The sequence below is a fragment of the Atheta coriaria genome, unplaced genomic scaffold (assembly GCF_025399875.1).
Source record: "Atheta coriaria isolate IRGN ID8LTWV9N9 unplaced genomic scaffold, Caltech_Dcor_3.1 hic_scaffold_8_pilon, whole genome shotgun sequence".
NCBI lineage: Eukaryota > Metazoa > Arthropoda > Insecta > Coleoptera > Staphylinidae > Dalotia > Dalotia coriaria.
The window spans coordinates 8218851-8241159 of NW_027045450.1; the positions used below are offsets into that span (position 1 = coordinate 8218851).

Below are 22309 nucleotides of genomic sequence, written 5' to 3' on the forward strand. Positions count from 1 at the left end.
AGACCGAGGTATAGATACCTGATGCGCCCGTCTTCATTGTCATTAGTTTATCATTAGTTCGGCAATGTCTATGGTGAAATTGGCGGCGACAGGCGAGCACAATGCAAAGCGCGCAGTTCCTGATGCTGGGAATTTAATGAAATGGCTAATTAAACTGCTGTGCATAGTGTATTACTTCAATGTAAGGCTATTAATGTTTGTAATTTTATTTATTCGAAAGTTGAAAAAATATTAAATTCTTTGTATCTCCGGAGTGGTTTACGCGATTTTATTTCTGTAAATTGTGTTTGGTAGTTAAATTTATCTACTATAAGATACATTATTAATAATATTAAAAATTTTAGTGTAGATAAATTAAAATTACTGATAAAGACAAAAAATTCTAAATTTTTGTGAAATTAGTGGTGTGTTGTTTAACACTCTGTAGATTCATAATGACTTACTCAATTTTAATTCTGTAAACGTCATTTAATAGTCAAAGACATGTACTATAATGTCAATGTCTTGAAATTATGAAAATATTATTATAACTATGTTTTAATTGCTGTTAAAATTGTTAAATTCTGCATTTTTACAAAAAAAATATTTTCTTTTTATAAAACGCTCAGTATATACGAAACTAATTAGTCTAGTTTAATTTCAAAAACTTTATGTGATAACTAGTAAGTTTTTCTATGGATGTTGAAAAAATCAGTTAAATTTATTCATTTGTTCTTAAGTTATAACGTTTTTGCAAAAAATTTAAATTTTCAAATGTTAAAAATATTCCGTTATTATTTTAGAAAACCCTCAGTATTTTACGAATAAATAACTGAATCTTAATCATTTTAATCAAATTAGATAGCCAATTAAATTTTCTTTAACTTGCATAAATCAGTTTTTGTTTAAATTAAAGAAAACTAGTAAAAAAATTTTGTTTTTGCAAAATTTTCAAAAAAAAATTCAATTTTTCAAAAAAAATTTAACTTTAAACGCATTTTTCACGTAGATTTTCACAGTTTCTTAACAAATTATTATACAAAACTGAAAAAGGACATTTCTAGCAATAATTACCAACAAAAAATTAAAATTCCTCAAATATTCTCTGAGTTATAAAGGATTTCATAAAATAAATCAAGTTTAAAACAATCTTTATTACTATATAATTAAGGTACTTAAAGTACATTTAACACAGGTTGATAATACATGTACAGCAGAATAATGAACGCACTACCACTGGTTGTTTCACTGCAATAGTCATAGTCATTCACAGTCATTCACACATTGAGCGCATCCCCGGAGGAACAAGACGACGTATCCAAAGGTTCATCGCGCACTCTCTGCTGCGGCGCCAATACACTAATCGGCGGCAGCGTACGCTTCCCCTCACTACTCCCACCGCCTCCACCGCCACCACCCCCGCGATCAGTCTCAAAGTCAGCGAGCGGCAGCGAATATTGCACGGGAATTGGCACGGGATGGTACGCGCCCGGGAAGAGCACGCTCGGCACCACCGGGTGCGGTTTGATCACGCCCACTCCTAATCCACCAGCGGCCGCTGCCGCCGCCGCCAGATTCGGCACGCCGCCAACACTATTCATCTGCATCAACGCCGCGGCGTATTCAAATAATGCAGCCTGCTGCGCGGCAAGGAACTCATCACGTTTTATATCCTCCATTCTAGCTACTCCTGATGTGGGTAGCATAGCCCATGGGAAGTTACAACCCATAGCAGGTGGAAAACCACCTCCGCCTCCATTACCCGGGGATGGATTATTGTTTATCGTAGGTTTCGTATCGGATTGTATGATGCTGTCGATGCTGAATGACTTCATCGGTGTTGATATCGTGGTTGATTGGGTTACAGGAGGTGGAAGTGATATGGGTGGTACGATGGGGACACGTGGGATGCCTGATGATGATGGGGCGGCGATGGGGCTGCCGAAGGAACTCATGTTTTGTAACTTGCTGAGGCTGTCCATTTCTTCTTGGAAGTTTTTCGGGAGTTTAAAGCGTTTGCGACGGCGTAGAAAACTCCCGTTTTCAAACATGTCCAGAGCGGATGGGTGTAGTGCCCAGAAGGCGCCTTTGCCAGGGCGGTCGGGGCGGCGAGGGATTTTGATGAAGCAGTCGTTGAAGGAGAGGTTATGTCGTAGGGAGTTTTGCCAGCGTTGTGTGTTGCGGCGGTAGTATGGGAAGCGGTCGGTGATGAAGCGGTAGATCTCCGACAGGGGGAGCATCTTCTCCGGGGAGCTCCATATTGCCATGGCCGTCAGGGAGATGTACGAGTACGGCGGCTTCTGGTCTCCGTACGACTCTCGCGACGGCCGAGGCATATCTGGAAATAGAGGAAGAACAAGGTATGAAAAATTGAATTTAGAATAAATATTACAGATTTTTATTTATCTGCTGTAGTTTTTATGGTTCTTCTGCAATCTGCGGTTGATTGTAGGTTTTAATAATGTGGTTATTTATTAAAATCGTTGTTAAACTGATTTTCTAAATTATTTTGGGTTGAAATTAGCGAAAAGTTGGTAAAATTTAAGGTAAAATGTTTTATTCGGATAAAACAATCTGGAACTCATGAATGAATAGTTTTATTTTAATTTTTTAAACAGATTTTGATACCTTAAAAGTTCTTTTAACAAAAATTAGCAATTTTGATCTTTGTAAATCTTTTACTTGCAAAATAATTTGCATTTTTCAAAAATATGCAAAACATCTTTCTACTTCATGTGCAATTTTAGAAACATTGGGACAAAACCTTAATTAAACATGACATTTAGTAAAACTTACAATAGAATTTGGTATTTACTATTATCATTAACATTTCTGCTGATATTTATGAAGAAAACAGAAAATAGCATAAGAATAGCTCTGATTAAAAGTAACAACGTGGTAAAAACGTTAAAATTTTATAAAATTAATGTTTCTTTCAATTACTTAAAAGGTATTTCATTACAGAAAATTAATGTTTTTACAGTTGTTTTAGAAAACTTTTTTTAACTCATAAACAAATTACTCAATTTAAATTCTGAAAACGGTATTTGATAGTAGACTAAATGAGTTACTCTAATGGTAATTACTTTCAATTATATTTTAAATTGTACAGTGATAGCAATAAATTGTATTGAAAAATACTCAACTTATTCGCATGTGAATTAACAATATCGTTTTTAGAGAAAAAGGTCAATCAATGATTGAGTTTAGAAATAATTTAAATAATAATTAGATTTTCGGCTAAAACTTTGGGCACATTGTTATAATATTGATTAATTATTTAAGATTTAACCAAAAATGAAATATTTCGAGTAAAATTACCAGTTTTTTTTCAAATTTTCAATTTTTTTTTAGATAAAACAATCAATATCTCATAAACAAATAAATAAATTTTAATTCCATAAACATAATTTAATACTCCATAAGTATCTTTATCATTTACAATTGAAAATATCAAAAAAAAAAAACTTATAAAACATGATCATTAAAAGAACAAAAATAACTTTATATCAATCTTAAACTCAAGCTAATGTCCCAATGTGATTAGGATCGCGTGTGCGCGTCGTTTACACACTCGGACAATTCAAATTACAAACGGTTGCATTTCCAGCCGCGCTCAATGACTGTAATTTCAAGAAAAGCCAACCAATTGCACCCAGTAATACAATACAATACAATACAACCCAATACAAAGCAATCCAAAAATTCGATTACCCTCAACACACAGCTGACTCTTTCCTCATTTACCCCGAATAAACTGTAGGGTTGTGCCGGCATGGGCACATCATTTATCATTTCGCGTTAATTGCTTTCCTTCACACACACAAACTCACACAAAACACAAAACAATTTCGAATTCAAAACTTCAAAAACACAGGGCACAGCTTTCAGTCCTCAAAGGGTGCATAATAAACTCTATTAAGTCAATTCCAAAGCGATATCATCATATTATCTTAATGGGCGGGGCTTATTAACACTTCATGCATATTAATTAATTTTTTTCGGATAAAAAATTAAAAAAATTAATTTACCTGGATTTGCGTAGCAGTTTGCCTATCCACGCTGCCATCGGACCATATTATCCAAAATTTTTCAGTTTATCCTATTTTTATCACTCTGTATATATCTACATTATGCATAAATCACTTTTTGCACTTATCCACATAATACACATTCTAAATATTGTAAATTCACACAGTAAACAACACCGCAGCTGATTGCGATAATCCAAAATGCGATTCACAATCCGCACCCGCCGGGATCATGCCCGAAAGTCGTGAGTCGTGAGTTTCATGCGTCCGCATGTGCGAGAGTTATGGATTACGTACGCGCAGGACTCAGAAATGTCTTGCGACCGCCTCCTGATGGTTGTGCTATTGGTGCCCCGTTTTGGGGACGATGAGGTGGAGCCTAGGAGATTTACGGTGGGGGTGTGCATAATTTAACACTCCATTTTGTTCGCTATGGTTTGAGGAGGACGAGGAGGAAGCACCGGCAGGCGTGTGTGGAGTGCAGGAGGGAGAGTGGGTGAGTGTGAGTGAAGAATTGTGAGTTGAAAGCCTGAAAGGCAATTTACGGCAGCCGCAGAGGCACACAACTTCAGTCTTGTTCTATTATTCAATTAATTCGGTTTTTATTGATGTGTGCGCAGAGTTTTAAATCTGGGAATGGCTGTGGAGGAATGTTAAATGATTTGGTTTTTAGTTATTTGTTAATTATGTGGAAAGTAAATGAGGTAGAGGGATTTTTTTTTAGTGTTGGGATTGGGAATAAATTCTGCGTTTTATTTTGTTATTTATTCACTGATTAATGTTATTTTAAATTAGTTATTGATGAATTTAGGAACAAAATTAACAAACATTTTTGTTTATTGATTAATAACTTGTTTATTGGTAGAATTTCCTCTATTTTTACAGACTAACTGCATATTTTAATGTGGAACGCTTTTCTGTTCTTACTTTTATTGTATAAGTTATAGTTTTTGAGTAATTTGTGATTTTTTATTGCATAAGAACGTTTTTGATGTTTTTTTCTTTCATTTTTGACATCTAAGCACATCTATCGGTGAATGTTAGAAGTTTGATTACAGAGTACAAAGTTCAGACCTCTATTCATAACATATCTTACCTGTAACAGTAACTGGTATCAATTGTTTCAGAGCAGTAACCATGGTTACTCAACAATATACCGAGACATTGTGGTTGATTGTTTGCTGAATCTCGATCATTCTCTCTGAAATCAGTGCACCGTGAGTACGTACTAATAATTTTCTTAGAATTTTCACTCAAAACAATCCATTATCAATCAATCAATCAATAAATTCAATCAATTAATCTACAATATCTTCCGGTTAGTGTAAAACATCAATAATACGATTAAATATTATTTAATTTATAATTTTAATTCCTTATAGGTTATTTTTATCATTTTTGCAGACAGAATTTTGACATTTACCTACATCCACTTTGACTTTCAAGATGAACCAACAGAATCAAGCAGCTGCTGGTTTTTCCCAATCCATGGATGCCTCCATGCCAAATTTGGATGTGATTTTAGTCGGCAATGACTCAATAATCCAATCGGTCGACATGATGGACTTTAGCACTGGCAATCCTACACCATCTACGACTACAACCCAATGGAATCCTTCAACTTCCAATGTGTTTATGGGATCAACCCAATCCACGCCAGGAAGACGTAATTCCCGAAATCAAAATATGACAAATGTCAATACTACAACACCGGCACCAATTGTGCTTACTATCCCGGGAGCTACAGGCCCACCAATTCAACAAGCTGCTAGAAATGCACGCAATAATAACATGACCCCAGGAACTGCAGGAACCTACATTGTAGCACCTCGTCAAGCACCTGCAACTATCCCAGCCCTACCACCGACTACAACCACTCCAAGCTCCAATCTACGTTCACCACCTCCTTATTTCGTCACTTTTAGTGGTTTGACCGCAGCGCATAAACAAATCCAATTTGAAATCCCAAAGCATTTCTTTGCGTATTTCAATCCGCCATCCAAGGCAATTTATCTGCTTCAGTTTAACACTCGTGCCATGGCCGTGGAGATCCGCATGGAGATTTTCACTGATTTTATTCGATTCCTGATGCAAATCTTCTACGATAACAACTGGATCCCTTTTGTATTGGAGGTTCAATTTGCTGCTCCACAATGGATCGCCCAGTATCATAACAATGATCTTTCTGTGGATCGCACAAATTATAAAGAAATAGCACGCATAGTCTCCAATGGTTTCAATCGGGACGTCCAATGGCGTAATTGTGAGAAACCACAATCAGCCGATTTGCACATCATAGCCAAATTGGGACATTTGAAGATTATGCTTGAAAGTACCACAGAAAAGACTAAAGTAAACAAACGTGAAAAACCATTGGTACAGAGACTGATATGATGATCTTCCCTGCATATTATGGGGATATGCTCACTGAGCAAATGGGTAACCTGCATACCAAAGAGATGGAGATCAATGCCAGTTTTAATACTCTTCAGGATAATATGGCACGTATTAATATTACGCAGGATTCTGTCCTGGATGATTTGAAGGAGATACAAGAAAAGTGTCTGGGTCTTGTCAATGATAACACTTTTAGTGATGAGTATTCTGCTACAACAAAAGCTGTGACAGCTACCGAGGAAGATATGGAGTCGTTGGCGAATGCATTCAATCCATGCTTGGCTAATCCCAACACTGATTTTGATGTTTACGAAGAGAAATTGAAGCAGGTTCTGGAATACTCCATTTCCATGTATAAAAACGCTCATGATGCTTTTACCAGACTAGAGGATGAAAAGAATTCTTTGGGTAATAAAGATAAGGATAAGGATAAGGAGAATCGTAGGAGTAAGAGGCGTAGTGATGATAGGAAGCGACCATTGTCGTATAATCTGAATAATCTGAGTAAACTTGAAGATATTCGCAATGATCTTCAAAGGGCTTCTGCTTCCACATCAAAAGAACAGGAATCAGAACAGTCTGCTGAGGAATGTGACACTATTGGGTTTATGGCCTTTGTTGATGAACTTAAATTGATTTTGAATAGTAATCCTTTTACTAGGTTGATACCAGAACCTGAACCTGTGGTTGAACCTGAACCGGTGAAGAAAGAAGAGGCAGATGAGTCGAATTTAGATGAATTACCGATGGAAGAAGAAGATTTTAAAGATAATATTGCAAATGATCCGTTTTTGAGTGGGTGGTCTGGTGGATTTCCTGATATTAAAGTGGAGGATATCAAAAATGAGGATTTTATGAGTTTTTTAAATAATTATGCGGAAAATAATGGGGATGTACTCGTTGAACCGAAAATTGAGAGTTCTTATGATTTGACCAACAATCCGAACTATACCAATGAGCAATTTATTGCGGATGTTAATGGCATTTTTGCTGACCTCGAAAACTAATCTTTGAAATGTTATTGATATATTGTTTGTTTTTGAATTTTTTAATACTAGGTTAATTAATAAATCTTTGATTTGAGCTCCAGAGACCTTTTATACTATACCTGGCTTTTTACGCTAATAAAGCCCAAAATTTCGTTTTTATCTACCAAGTTTGTCCTTTAAAAATTGCTACTTTTTCAACTTATTGAAAATTTGATGTGGATAACGCTCACAAAGCGTAGCGGTAGAAGTGACTCCCATTCAGAGCACCGTACGAGGGTAGCGGTAGAAGTGACTCCCATTCAGGGCACCGTACGAGGGTAGCGTTAACGTTTATGTTAATGTTACGAGAAAAACACACCATATATCTTGCACCAATGGAGTAAATCACAACATCTTGCTCATATGATACTTAAGAGTTCTTTAATAACTTACGTATCTTCCAGACCCCTTCAACCTTCTACAAGTGTCCTGAAAATGGTTTACAAATCGACATTATTTTCACATTTCAAAAAGTTCGCTTAGACAACAGCCTGTATCTTGTGAACTAATACACATTTTGTGAGTTTCTAAAGGCCATGTTAGTTTAAGAGACGTTCTACATGATAATATACAATATGAACTGCATACAAAAGTGGCAACACGTGGAAAGATTAATTCTTGATTATTACAGTGTAAATGGTGGGACTTGTATCTGTCGCATTCATAGATGGCACTAGAATGCACTAAAAATCATAAAATCGAGTTATACGGTTTATTTTTACATTTATCGACAAACGTGGGCACGAGAATAATTTTGTATACAATGCTGTTATCTGCGATTCGGTGTAAACAACTTTTTTATCGCATGTATCGCATTTTTATCGCGCGCTGTCTTCTAGCGCCGCATCAACTTGCTGCATGCAGCGAAGTCTAGTTTAGTTTAGATCACAGGTAATGTGCAAATTCGCGCACGATGTCGCGTGCCGTCGACGCGTCGTCTTTGCGCACCTCTTACTTTCTTATCATATAGGTACTGTCCCGTCGTTGTTTACGCAGTTTCGGCATGCACAATCGGTGGATTGCAGCCAGTTTCGTGTCGGTCGCTAGTTAATCCAGTTGTGTTTTGAGAGACTTATATCGTTTATTCGTGTTATACTCGAAGATCAATCGAATGTTTATTTGTACTTTGCGATTATAGTAATTTGTTTAATGTTCGGACATGCCGGTTTTTGATCGCGTTTGTTATGTAGGTATTACAAGTCACGTGATAGTGGATTTGATAACATTCTTCACTCGGCGTTGTGTTTGATGTCAGTTACTAAGTTAATCGTAAATATGTATATCGGCACCATGTCGATCCTCATCATTAAGAAATATCCATCATGCTCGTGTAAGTATTATTTAACTAAACAACACAGATTGTTTATTTTGTGTTGATTGTTAATTATAACATAATTCAATTGTATGAAATATTGTTGTTTTAATTTGTTTTCGTTTAGTTACAGCACTCGGTGTGCCTGGCAGTCCGATAAGCTGTACACTGGTAAGTTTATAATTCAATTATATTTCAAATTAGACGACCGGCACGGCCGGACACAATTAGGAAATAATCGCAATTAAGAAAAGGCAAAAAAAGAAAAATTGCTCTTTTAGTCACGTTTCTGGCCTTTTATCGAACGTGATTAAATTATTTTAAACTCTTATCAAATGCAGACTTTCCAAATCTAAAAATAATATTCTGAATTTAATTCTGTATCACCCTGTTTTAAATTTAATTTCGAGAAAGCTCCGTAACGCGAGTTATATTGAAAGTAGGGCTGTACAAATTAGCCGGCCAAGCCGGTTAAGGAAGTTAACCAGGCTAATTAGCTGGCTGACTACTCGGCTTAGCCGGTTAACCGAAATTAGCCAGGCTAATCAGCTAAAGGCTAAACCGGCCAATTGGTTAATTTTATATTTTATACAATATCTGTTCGGGCCAAGTCCGACAAACGTATTGATAACGCGGCGAATTGTTATGCAAATGCAAATGCAAGTGATTTGGAAACAAAGATATTGTATAAAATATAAAATTAATACGGTGGCCGGTTTACTGTATTAACCAATATCGGATTATAACCAACGGATATATGTGCGTCGCAATTTTACGTTGCGCGCGCTAGGAATTGTAGTTTTTTTTAGTACAATACGCGAACGCGGTGCTACAATAAGTTTGGAATAATTTTTCCAGATGCGGAATTTAATTCTGTATCACCCAGAATTCAATTTTATTCCGAGAAAATTCCGTAAAATTTGTGGGTTTATCCCTCGGGAAACCTACAGAAATGCCCTTTTTGTGTTTTTTGGTCGTCGAATTTTGTGGTTTTTAGTGTTTAGCGGGCGAACGCCACGTTTGGATATCCCTTCTTTCGCAAATTATAGACATTTCAATTCTTTTTGTTTACATGTAATTTGTGGGTTTTATCCTCGGGAAACCTTAAAATACCCTTTTGTGTTTTTGGTCGTCGAATTTTTTGGTTTTAGTGTTTGGCGGGCGACGCCTTGTCGTAGGATAACCGTTCTTTCACCAAATTATAGACATTTCAATTCTTTTTAATTTACATGTGTGTAATTTGTGGGTTTATCCCCAGGAAACCTACAAAATGCCCTTTGTGTTTTTGGTCGTCGAATTTTGTTGGATTTTTGGTGTTTTAGCGGGCGAACGCGTTATGTCGCAGGACAACCGTTCTTTCACCAAATTATAGATATTTAAATTCTTTTTTAATTTTTCATGTACTTTGTGGGTTTATCCCCGGGAAACCACAAAAATGCCACTTTGTGTTTTTGGTCGTCCGAATTTTTTTTGGTTTTAGGGTTTGGCGGGCGATGTCATGTGGTGGGACAACCGCTTTTCGCAAATTATAAGATATTTAAATTCTTTATAATTTGCTTAATATGTATAATTTGTAGGTTTATCAGGGAAACCTAAAAATGCTGTGTTTTTTGGTCGTCGAATTTTGTGGATTTTTAGTGTTTTAGCGGGCGAATGTCATGTGTGGTGGGACAACCGCTTTTCACCAAATTATAGATGTTAAATTCTTTTTAATTTTTCATGGCATAATTTGTGGGTTTATCCCCGGGAAACCTACAAAATGCCCTTTTGTGTTTTGGTCGTCGAATTTTTTTGGTTTTGGTGTTGTGGGCGAACGCCTTGTCGTAGGATAACCGTTCTTTCATAATTATAAGATATTTAAATTCTTTTATAATTTATGTGTATAATTTGTGGGTTTATCCCCAGGAAACCTACAAAATGCCCTTTTGTGTGTTTTGGTCGTCGAATTTTTTGGTTTTTAGTGTTTAGCGGGCGAACGCCTTGTTGTCGTAGGATAACCGTTCTTTCACCAAATTGCAGATATTTAAATTCTTTTTAATTTTCATGTATAGTTGTGGGTGTATCCCCAGGAAACCTACAAAAATGCCTGTGTTTTTGGTCGTCGATTTTTTTTGGTTTTTAGTCTTTAGCGGGCGAACGCCTTTGTCATGGATAACCGTTCTTTCACCAAATTATAGATATTTAAATTCTTTATAATTTACATGTATAATTTGTGGGTTTATCAGGAAACCTACAAAATGCCCGTTTGTGTGTTTTTTTGGTCGTCGAATTTTTGGTTTTGGTGTTTTAGCGGGCGAACGCGCCTTGTCGTAGGATAACAGTTCTTTCACCAAATTATAGATATTTAAATTCTTTTTAATTTTCATGTATAATTTGTGGGTGTATCCAGAGCCACAAAAATACTTACTTTTGTGTTTTTGGTCGTCGAATTTTGGATTTTAATTGTTTAGCGGGCGAACGCGTTACATCGCAGGACAACCGTTCTTTCACCAAATTATATAGATATTTAAATTCTTTTAATTTCATGTATACTTTGTGGGTTTATCCCCGGGAAACGCTAAAAATGCCCTTTTATTTTTTGATTAGGTCGAATTTTTTGGTTTTAGGGTTTAGCGGGCGAATGTCATGTGGTGGGACTTCGCTTTTCGCAAATTATGAATATTTAAATTCTTTTTAATTTTCATGTATACTTTGTGGGTTTATCCCCCGGGAAACCTACAAAAATGCCCTTTTTGTGTTTTTTGGTCGTCGAATTTTTTGGTTTTTAGTGTTTAGCGGGCGAATGTCATGTGGTGGGACAACCGCTTTTTCACCAAATTATAGATATTTAAATTCTTTTTAATTTTCATGTATAATTTGTGCCAGGTTATCCCCAGGGAAACCTACAAAAATGCCCTTTGTGTTTTTGGTCGTCGAATTTTTTTTGGTTTTTAGTGTTTTAGCGGGCGAACGCCTTGTCGTAGGATAACGTTCTTTCGCAAATTATAGATATTTAAATTCTTTATAATTTACATGTGTATAATTTGTGGGTTTACATCCCAGGAAACCTACAAAATGCCCTTTGTGTTTTTGGTCGTCGAATTTTTTTGGTTTTTCCCAGTGTTTAGCGGGCGAACGCCTTGTCGTAGGACCAACCGTTCTTTCGCAAATTATAGATATTTAAATTCTTTTTAATTTTCATGTATAATTTGTTTGGTTTTGAAACCTACAAATGCCCTTTTGTGTTTTGGTCGTCAATTTTGGTTTTTAGTGTTTGCTTGGGCGAACGCTTGTCGTAGATAACCGTTCTTTCACCAAATTATAGATATTTAAATTCTTTATAATTTACATGTGTATAATTTGTGGGTTTATCCAGGAAACCTACAAAATGCCCTTTTATTGTTTTTTTGATGATCGATTTTTGGTTTTAGTATTTGGCAGACGCCTTGTCATTAGGACTCGCCGTTCTTTCACCAAATTATAGATATTTAAATTCTTTTTAATTTTCTTGTATAATTTGTGGGTGTATCCAGAGGAAACCTACAAAAATGCCTTTTTGTGTGATTTTTTGGTCGTCAATTTTTTTTGGTTTTTAATTGTTTAGCGGGCGAACGCCTTGTCATAGGATAACCGTTCTTTCACCAAATTAGATATTTAAATTCTTTATAATTTACATGTATAATTTGTGGGTTTATCAAGGAAACCCAAATGCCCTTTGTGTTTTTGGTCGATAGAATTTTTTGGTTTTAGTATTTAGCGGGCGACATACTTGTCGTAGGATAACCGTTCTTTTCACCAAATTATAGATATTTAAGTTCTTTTTTGAAATTTCATGTATAATTTGTGGGTGTATCCCAGGAAACCTACAAAATGCCCTTTTGTGTGTTTTGGTCGTCGGGAATTTTTGGTTTTTAGTGTTTAGCGGGCGAACGCTGCTTGTCATAGGATAACCGTTCTTTCACCCAAATTATAGATATTTAAATTCAACTTTATAATTTACATGTATAATTTGTAGGTTTATCAGAAACCTACAAAAATGCCCTTTGTGTTTTGGTCGTGAATTTTTTGGTTTTAGTGTTTTATGGGCGAACGCCTTGTCGTAGGATAACCGTTCTTTCGCAAATTATAGGCCGGTGGGAATGCAGTAACTCGAATGTCAGGAAGCAAAAATTTCCGAGATATAGCAAGTTTTCGACTCTTCGAGATATGAAGAGTTAACTCATCAGAATTTCGACATAAAAGGCACAATTTCATAGAACATTTATTACGATGATAAATTATATTAGGTAACGAAATAGTCAAGTACATAATTATAATGAATGAACTTACTGTATATTTTAAATAATTGATAAAAAATCTGTTATCTTCGTTTTGATTCAAGCCATTTACAGGTGTTATCAATGCTATCTCGGTGGGCGCGAATATATGATACTCGATATACATTACATCTTTCAATGTAAGTTCGTAGTCTTACATCAATTGCTGTATTATACTCATTTGGTTTGCTTGTTAACAGCCAAATAATGTATGTATTGAGCCAAGTAACCAAAAGTGACCATGAAGAAACATAACATCTGTGTTTCTTAGAAATTTAGAAAGTTTATTGGTGGGTCTAATTTCATTCCTTGCACGTGTGCAAAACAAAACAATAGATAGGGGCCCCACGAGCTGGTACATTCCTTTTATTTTATTGCCACGAGTTTTAAGCTCCGGGAATCGAGTTTTTGAGCTCCGGGAATCTCAGTAAAGAAATCATAAATTTTATGAACTTCGACTTACTGAGGGTATTTTCGGTTACTGAGTATTATTAAAATGTACGAGTAATGCCTCACAGGGAAATAACTTATTGTTCGAGTTACTGAGTCTAAAAAATTCGAGTTAGTGCGTCGTTCGGGGGTTCAGCGGAAGGGAATAGCATATCTTTTCGAGGTTACTGAGGTTACGACTTAACAAGGTTCGAGTTATCAGATTCTACTATTATTTAAATTCTTTTTAATTTTCATGTATGTATAATTTGTGGGTTTATCCCTCCGGGGAAACCTATAAAAATGCTTTTGTGTTTGTTGGTCGGCTAATTTTGTGTTTTTGTTTTAGCCGGCGAACGCAATGTCGTGGGACAGCCGCCATACTTGCACTAAATTGCTTACAGTTACGCCTTGAATGGGAATTACGCTTTACCGCGCTACCTGTTCGCATGGTGCCTAAATGCCTTATGGATCCTGTAAGAATAATTAATTTAATTTATGTATATTTCATTTACATAAATATTTTTCCAGTTGGATGAGCTTGTTGTCTATTCCTGAGATGCCCAAGTTTATGGGAGCAAGTGGAGGTTCCGTCGTACTGGTGGAGTGCGTATTGACGATGATGTTCTGATTCTGAAGATGGATGTTAGCACAGATAAAGCCACCAAGAATGTATGTTATATTTTGGCAATTTATAGCATTTTATTTTTACTATTCTGTTATTCATTCTGGTTTATAGTGTCCAGAAATTGAAGATTGGATTGGTGTTGATGATGATTCAAATACGGTGAATTTACAACATTTTGAAGCTGATATTGATATCATTTTATGTATTTTGTTAAAAGGTATATGAAAAGAGCATTATCTAATTGCATATTATTATCCTGTTTTCATGCTTCTATTGTTGTTAAAAGTAACAATATATACTGAGAAATTGAGTTTGTGATTCTACATGTTTGAATAAAATTGTTGTTTTATATATTTAACTTTATAAATTTTTGTGAACATTTGTTCCAAACGGCAACATAGCTTTCACATCATTACTCCTTTAAGGTAATCCATAAATCCCTTAAACTTTAATGGAAATGCCACTGCTGCTAGATATGGGAAATAGTTCCAAAATCAATTTTTATATTGTATCAATATTAATTTAAAAACGGTATTACTAGATGTCATCTATCCACGAGAAGTATTAACTACATACTTATTCAATATAGATTCAACCTACTTTTCTGCGATCTAATATTCAAAAGAATTTTGTGAAGGCCAATTTCAATGGATTTCTCGACAAAATTTGTGTCAGAAAATTGCTAGAAATATTTGCTGCTCATCAGTCTGTAGGAACGCAGAAAGTGGACATAGGCTCTCCCATAAGTACTATATATATTATTTCAATTTGTTTAAAATTCTAACTTTTAATTTTCATCATAAAAAGAGAGAAATCTTTTGCCATTTTTTTTAATAAAATCTTTCTTTAAAAATTTTTGTGTGCCATTTTGGAGATTTTTCAATAATGATGCTATGCCACTTTGTAGGAAATTTTCAAAGGATCCCAGATTATGTAGTTCTTAATTTTCTAGCCCTCTTGGTTGCCAGGCTCCTTCAGAATTCGAAAACCAATTTTGCTGAATAAAGATTTTTAAACATTCATTTTACCCGCCATTGTGTTACCGCCTCTTTTTATTTACTTACCTCCTCACACCCTTTCTGCGATCCGAATGCAAACCTGAGTTTCGACTGTTTCGGAGTCCAAATTTTTGTGTCATTTGCCTCCCAGGTCGACAAAATAAAGATTAGGGTATTAGGATCGCAGAAGTTGAAAACTGATAAGGATTTTGGGGGTAACTAGTATGGCGGAGTATTAAATTACAATGTGCTGCCCTCTGGTGGCGACGGGGTTGACTCAAACTTTTGGCTGTTGTAGTTTCTAATTGATAGATAACTAGCATGCACTGAAATAAATGGTAAGTAATTGCAAAATGGGGATCGTTAGTATATATGTGATCAGGTAGAAATAGCAGAAATAATTATAATTAGAAATACTTAAAAAATAATCTTTATTAAAGAAAACACACAAGCATAAAGAATGGATTAAACTACTACGATGTGTCAGACTCCAGGTGTAAAATCCTAAAACCATAACAAAATTGGTCCCTCGAACATAAAATGCAATTTTAGGGGTCAATTTGTGAGATTATCTAAAAGTTATTTAGAGGAAAATGATAAAAGTGGTACCTACAATCTGATGCAAGAATGGTCCTCGTGCGATGTCAGACTCAGTGCAAAATCCCTAAAACCAACAAAAATTGGTTCTTGAACATAAAATGCAATTATAAGGGGTCAATTTACGTGAGATTATCACAATTATTTAGGAAAATGATAAAAAGGAAATTAGTACTTATTGAAATCTGATGCAAGAATGGTCCTTCAATTGTCGAGCTCAGGTGTGAAGTCCCTAAAAACCAGCAAAAATTAGTTCTTCGAACACAAAAATGTCTGGCCCGGTCAATTTGAGATAATAACCAAAGTTGTTGGGTAAATGATAAAAAAAATTTAATATATTATTTGACGGAAGAATGGATGGATTTCTACTGTGTCCTTTCGGGTGCAAAATCCATAAAAACAGCAAAAATTAGTCCTTCGAACACAAAAATGCAATTTTGAGGGTCAATTTGCGAGATAATAACAAAATTTAATTAGGTAAATGATAAAAAAATTTAATACTTACAATCTGACGGAAGAATTGTCTTTCTACAATGTCAGACTCAGGTGCAAAATCCATAAAAGCAGCAAAAAGTAGTCCTCCTAACATAAAAATGCAATTTTGGGGGTCAATTTGCGAGATAATAACAAAATTTATTTAGGAAAATGATAAAGAAATTTAATACTTACAATCTGATGCAAGAATGATCCTTCTACCATGTCAGACTCAGGTGCAAAATTCCTAAAACAAACAAAAATTAGTCATTCTACTTCATAAAAATGCAAATTTGTGGGTCAATTTGTGAGATAATCACAAAATTTATTTAGGAAAATTATAAAGAAATTAAATACCCACAATCTGATGCAAGAATGGTCCTTCTACGATGTCAGACTCAGGTACAAATCCCTAAAACAAATAAAAATTTGTCAATCTACTTCATATAAATGCAAATTTGTGAGTCAATTTGTGAGATAATAAAGAAATTTAATTAGGAAAATGATAAAGAAATTTAATACCCACAATCTGATGCAAGAATGGTCCTTCTACGATGTCAGACTCAGGTGCAAAATCCCTAAAACAAGTCTAAATTAGTCCTTGGAAACACAAAGATATTTGAATTAATTTGATGGGACATTAGGTTTGATTAATCAGGTAGTACTTACAGTTAATTTTTTGAAGACAATTTCTTGTACCACACCGCATCATTGATTCATTCCCGATCTTCTTTATATCTTGGTTGCAGTCCCAATAACGCTTTCATACCTCAACCAATAATAATCGAACTGAGGTTAGGTCTTCCAACGTTGTACAAGCAAAACCCCACTTGGTAAACACAAAAATAGAATTAGATATCTTGTGTAAAAGGTGGGACAAAAAAATACTGAATTTGTTTTTTTTTACTTTACATGACCTTAAATATTTTGAAATGGTACCAAAATCATATGTTAATGAAAATTTAAACAAAATACACACTTTATAACATATATCTTTTATTTATTTGTATATATTAATAATAATCAAATTGATATAAAAGCACTTGCAAAATTTGCCACCATTTTGCACCCTCGACTGGTATACTGCCACTCACTCGACGCCACTATTCATGTAATACGTGTGTCAGTGTGTTAAAAGTTGAAATTTGATTCGGTGTGCGTACAAAAATAAACCAGGACCGTCCAATCTTTAACATATAACATACAATAACTCTACTAAAGTCAAATAAAACATTTTTTACATTCATTTACATTCAAAGCATAATATAAGATGGTTGAATGTGTTGTTTTAGGGAATGCAGTGGACAAAACAGTGCCGGAACACTTTCAACACGAATATTCATATAAAATTAACATAGCGCTTGTTTCAACTTGTTGAGAAGCATCGATCCAATGACCATCTTCTCACAATTGACAGTAATCGCCACTTTCTCATCGGCAATCACTGCAGTAATCAACACCAATGACGACGACGTTAAAGTCTGGCCAGCAAATCTTAAAATATTGGCGTCGGCGGTTTCAATAACGCCTAAATTCGCAGTTTGACACACGGTCTGTTTGTTAGTCTTGGCAGAATGATGAGGCACAACATCGCAGTGCTCGTTCATCCCCTTCAGCTTCGCCTGGTGACGCAGGAAGACTTCTTCAGCCATTACGACAGGCCGCAGTAATTCCCCGACGTCTGCTTTGATACAGATAGCGCTAGTGCCTAAAGATGAAACAATTTCCAGATTGGCAGCGTGTAGGGAGTCATTGAAGTCGATGCCCAGAGTTCCTGGCAGGGTGCATTTGGGTGGTAGAGTTGCTATCGACGCAAACTCATGAATGGACATACCAGGTGATAACGTCTATAAAAACAACAACAAATTATAAACTTAACAAACAAATAAAAAACCAAAAACTTACTTTCTGTCCTATTCGAACATCCATAACTTCCTCATTGGTATTGTTCGTGAAACTTAAATTGATATTAACCATCGACGCCGAGAACAAATGTGGATTCCGCGTGAATCTATACGAAATACTCAATCCTTTCCCGTTGATTTTATTGAGAACTTCATGACTTGTATGTGAGTACTCAACTGGAGGAATCACCTGAATGTCCGGCTTGCTGTGACTAGCGCTGGTGGTCGAGTTATCCATTGGCGTGAGAAACCCTCCCAGAGAAGGGGTCATAACAGGTGCATAGGTGCCTTCAGCAGGTTCCAGATCCAAGAGTAACTCTAAATTACTCTTACTTGCGTTAGTTTGTTGTTTATCATTCGTGGGTGGTTTTCGTTTGTCTTTTTCTTTCGGAGGCGGTGGCTCCTTCTTGGTTACTTTGGGAACAATTGTCTCCAATTCACTTTCATCGTCATCATCATCATCTTCGTCTTCCGAAACTGATGAAGACTCTTCCGATTCAGACTCAGACCTATGTGTCAATTTGTTTAATAAAATAAATTTTATTTTGTAAAATGTTTACTTACGTGGATGTTGATCCTTCACTCGTGCTTTCTTCTTCATCTTCATTATTATCCTCGTCTTCTTCGTTACTATTCTCAACAGCATCGTCTTCGGTATAACTACCTTCAGTAGATGAAGACTCTTCCGAACTCCATGAATCATAGTTACCATTATCTTGCTCACCATTATCCTGTCGAGTATTCCTAGGCCTTTCGTCAACTTGCGGTGCAACATTACGCACGTCACCTGGCGGTGCAACTTCGGGCCAATCAGGAAGCGGTTCATAACCAGCAGCTTTCTGATTTATCGAGTGCGATAACGATCCCAGTTGATATTGTTCAGTATCTAAAACAATTAAAAAATAATCACCATAAAGTGTTTTATATTATTATTATTATTATTAATTTTTAACCCACCTTCAGTGTTTCGTATCGTTGGCGCTGGTTTCGTCGCGAGAAAAATCCTCGCCGCGTTCGCAATCAGAATATTATCCGGATTGTCGATGAAATTTCGTAGCAAACGTGTACGATCACGAATATCATAACTTTGGTCATACCGCGCCAAGTTGAAGATATACTGACAAATCAACGCGTACTGCTCTTTGTTATGAATGTGTAGCTTCACCGCCAGATTCAACACTTGCAGCTTAACAATATCTTGTTCATTTGCGAAGGTTTTCGTCGCTTTCTTTAACACATTCGACGCCATTGGGATATCTCGACAGTGCTCACCGAGTAACCAAATAATAGAAGCACGCGCCTGCGGTACTTCGATATTGTCCAACAGACGAATCATCTGTTTAATTATTTCAGTTGGGTTTGCTGCTTGGGTCTGCAGCAGGCGTTTTATAACGACTACACTTTCAGCAACGACAACTTCTGTAAATATTAAATTTAATTATTAAACTTTGATTATTGGTTGTTTTACAACTACAAACCATTTTTATTAGAGAGCAAAGTAACTAATCCACTAAGGCACGTGTCAGTCACCGCAGTAATGTAGCAAGCACACCGTCCAATGGCCTGAATAGTCGCCGCGACGAAATTATCATCGTAATTCGAGATGTAAGTCTCGAGTTCTCTCAGGATCGTCGATATGTTACCCTCGGTGGCAATATTCGTCAACACCGTCAACTTTAAGAGTTTAATACGCGTCGAATCAGTCGTGCGTATGAAGAAACTCTTGAGGTAAACATCAAACGCTCCTTTTTTACTCAGCGTCATTGTCACGATGCTCTTCAAGACTAATTCTTGTACTTCAGTGTTGGATCGCAATAGTCTTACTAACGCTTTGACAGCTGGCATGGTTTCATGTTTCGGGCCGATGTGGTGATACATCTGCGCTACGGCCATCACTACAGCAGCGTTTCGAGATTGTAGTAATGGTCGTGCTGAACGCAGCAATAAACGATGATCTGGATCTAGAGATGGTTGCGGTGGTTTCTCTTCGGAATCCGAGGATGAATCGTAGAAAGCTTTGTCTTCTTCGTCTTTATCGTTGAGGCATGGGTTGGTGAACTGTGTGCGCGCATAGTGGGTTAATACTTGCACAATTATCACCTGACCCCATTCGTCGACGTCGCCGAGTAAGGCACATAGCTTGCGATAGACCAGATGAATAAGGTCAACTCGTTCCGGGCAGACTTTTGTAAAGGCCATCACTGCGGAGCCGAGGACAAGCACGGTGCGATCCGCGAGTAGTTTTTCGATAATTACGACCAGTTCTGGTTTGATTTCAGGATCCAAACTGTTAAAACACAAATATTTATTTTTTATATAGAAATATTAAATTTAAATCTACCTGTATAATTTTGGTATAGCATGAGCCGCAGTTTTCCGCACATAAGGTGACATATCAGCAGATGCATCCCTGATTGCAATCATCACAATAGGAGCAATCATAGGGACTCTAATCCCGGATAAAACGCGCAACGAACCCGCGCGGATTAATTGATTAGGTTCTTTTAAAGCTCTTTGAAAGGTTGATATACTCAACAGGGCTAAATCTTCTTTTTCTTCTGCATATCTTTCAAGATATGAGTACACCAGTTTTTTAAGCTCAATATTCTTAGAAACTACGTTTTTTACAACTGCTGGGAATAGTGCAGATGCATCTCTACCTTTTGCAATCATCTAAAAACAATATACAACAATTTTATTTTATTTTATTTTAAAAATTTAATATATTTACCCCAATGATTCTTTTCATAGCCTCCAGTTTCAGATTATCTTTGTTCGAGTCAAGCATCTCTTTAAGGTCTTCATTTCTATTGATTAAACATGTTAATATTGAATTTAAAATGCATGTTTTTTGGTGTTACCTGCGAAAGTCAGCGGCGAAAAACACTCCGTCCATGCCGATCGGATACTCCTGGTCCAGCGGAGCACCAGCTCCCTTTTCCTTATCGTGGTTCTTGTTGTACGAGTTGTGTGTCATCGTGCCGGAGATGGAATGCAACATGCTAGGCGCGCTAATTCATAAACTTCGCTGGCGTCCGCGGCATTCGCGACCGGACACGTAAAACAATCTGCGAGCGGTTGTGGTGGATCTTGTAGAGTTGGTGAAGTTTGTGCTGCCTGCTGCTGAAGATACTGTCAAAGCTGTCATTGAGAAACATCTGTGGAGTCACTAAAATGTTATTTTTAGGTTGGTAGACATGACAATGCAAAGTAACCTTGAACTTTAAAATTTGAAGAAGTAACAAAATAGATTACACACAATAAACTATAAAACTGTGTGCACTAGTATTAATTGTTTACGGTTATCTTGTGTTTGATAACTTAATGACTAAACAAACCACAGTTTCGTTGAAAAAAGACTAATAACATTAGCTTAACCACTAAACACGCAAAAATTTATAGTATCACTAAATAAACAACGTAATTAATTATACTAACACATTTTACAACTAAAATTATTTTCCCAAGAAGTATTACTTCATAATTTAATATTTTGATTTTATAATTACACCCTGTATTTATTTCTGTATGTTGGGTTGCCTAACACCAAAAAATTGTGATTTACATCGTACATTCATATTAGTTTCCAATTTTTTATCGTGTTTGGATTAACAATCAACTTATTTACGGCTGGAAGTGTGTCATATGGTATTCATGAATAATCTCTACAGCTTTAAACATGTTTTATGTGGCAATTATCGCCAATTACGTTATTGGAATAATTATTCAGAACGTGTCTGAGCTGTCGGAAACTACAAAAGACATCGATTACTACGAATTATTATTTGTTTAATATCCTTGTACCAATAATCTGTTTTAACTTGATTGTTTCTTTGTTTTATGGCAATTCCAAGGAAACTTAGGTTATATTGTAATTTTTATAAGTTTGTTTATGTTTTAAAGCGATATCCGCCATTTTTTATCAGTTTTTAACTGAAATTCCACTATTTCTTAATCAAATCAATTCAAATCTTTAATAAAAACATGTTTTAAGTCAAATTACGTCCTAATAAGTTGTAAACTAGTGTAAATTAGGTGTTTTTACGTTTAAATTACACAGAAATTAAATTTGCAAATGGCCGACTTGATAAAACTCGTTAAATCATAACTTTGCGTCAAGATGATGCGGTTTTAATAAGTTATATCTTCTAATATGGCAAACTCAATTTGCATTTTGATGCCTTTCAACTCCTAATTGATGGTAACGCGAAGCGTATCGAATCATCGAAGCGGCACC

The 22309-nt window shown here is 35.9% G+C and overlaps 3 protein-coding genes and 2 long non-coding RNA genes across 9 annotated transcripts; 2 read left to right on the forward strand and 3 right to left on the reverse strand.

Moving 5' to 3' along the window:
* Positions 1–1113: 1113 nt before the first annotated feature.
* On the reverse strand, positions 1114–4300 carry LOC135797139 (fork head domain-containing protein FD5-like). Its single transcript, XM_065309350.1, has 2 exons — positions 4011–4300; positions 1114–2317 (listed from the first exon to the last, which is right to left on the reverse strand). The coding sequence occupies exon 2, from the start codon at positions 2313–2315 to the stop codon at positions 1257–1259; it is 1059 nt and encodes a 352-aa protein (XP_065165422.1). The 5' UTR covers positions 2316–2317; positions 4011–4300; the 3' UTR covers positions 1114–1256.
* Positions 4301–5088: 788 nt separating this feature from the next.
* On the forward strand, positions 5089–7490 carry LOC135797589 (uncharacterized). Of its 4 annotated transcripts, none has more exons than XM_065310033.1 (2): positions 5089–5231; positions 5415–7490. In XM_065310033.1, the coding sequence occupies exon 2, from the start codon at positions 6401–6403 to the stop codon at positions 7412–7414; it is 1014 nt and encodes a 337-aa protein (XP_065166105.1). In that variant the 5' UTR covers positions 5089–5231; positions 5415–6400; the 3' UTR covers positions 7415–7490. The 4 variants fall into 4 exon arrangements, with proteins under 4 accessions (XP_065166105.1, XP_065166104.1, XP_065166107.1 ...); XM_065310032.1 differs by having other exon boundaries at positions 5105–5231; positions 5393–7490; XM_065310035.1 differs by having other exon boundaries at positions 5131–5227.
* An 840-nt stretch (positions 7491–8330) lies between these two features.
* LOC135797526 (uncharacterized) lies at positions 8331–13848 on the forward strand. The gene is made up of 3 exons (XR_010549570.1): positions 8331–8765; positions 8875–8918; positions 13821–13848. It is a non-coding gene; the product is annotated as an uncharacterized lncRNA (long non-coding RNA).
* Positions 13849–16072: 2224 nt separating this feature from the next.
* Positions 16073–17021, reverse strand: LOC135797219 (uncharacterized). Of its 2 annotated transcripts, none has more exons than XR_010549498.1 (6): positions 16838–17021; positions 16695–16746; positions 16526–16580; positions 16364–16415; positions 16200–16276; positions 16073–16109 (listed from the first exon to the last, which is right to left on the reverse strand). It is a non-coding gene; the product is annotated as an uncharacterized lncRNA (long non-coding RNA). The 2 variants fall into 2 exon arrangements; XR_010549497.1 differs by having other exon boundaries at positions 16530–16580; positions 16838–17019.
* A 126-nt stretch (positions 17022–17147) lies between these two features.
* Positions 17148–21292, reverse strand: LOC135797218 (AP-3 complex subunit beta-1-like). The gene is made up of 8 exons (XM_065309454.1): positions 20934–21292; positions 20804–20879; positions 20414–20745; positions 19551–20359; positions 19030–19491; positions 18637–18958; positions 18074–18581; positions 17148–18015 (listed from the first exon to the last, which is right to left on the reverse strand). The coding sequence occupies exons 1-8, from the start codon at positions 21071–21073 to the stop codon at positions 17518–17520; spliced, it is 3147 nt and encodes a 1048-aa protein (XP_065165526.1). The 5' UTR covers positions 21074–21292; the 3' UTR covers positions 17148–17517.
* Between the last annotated feature and the right edge of the window lie 1017 nt (positions 21293–22309).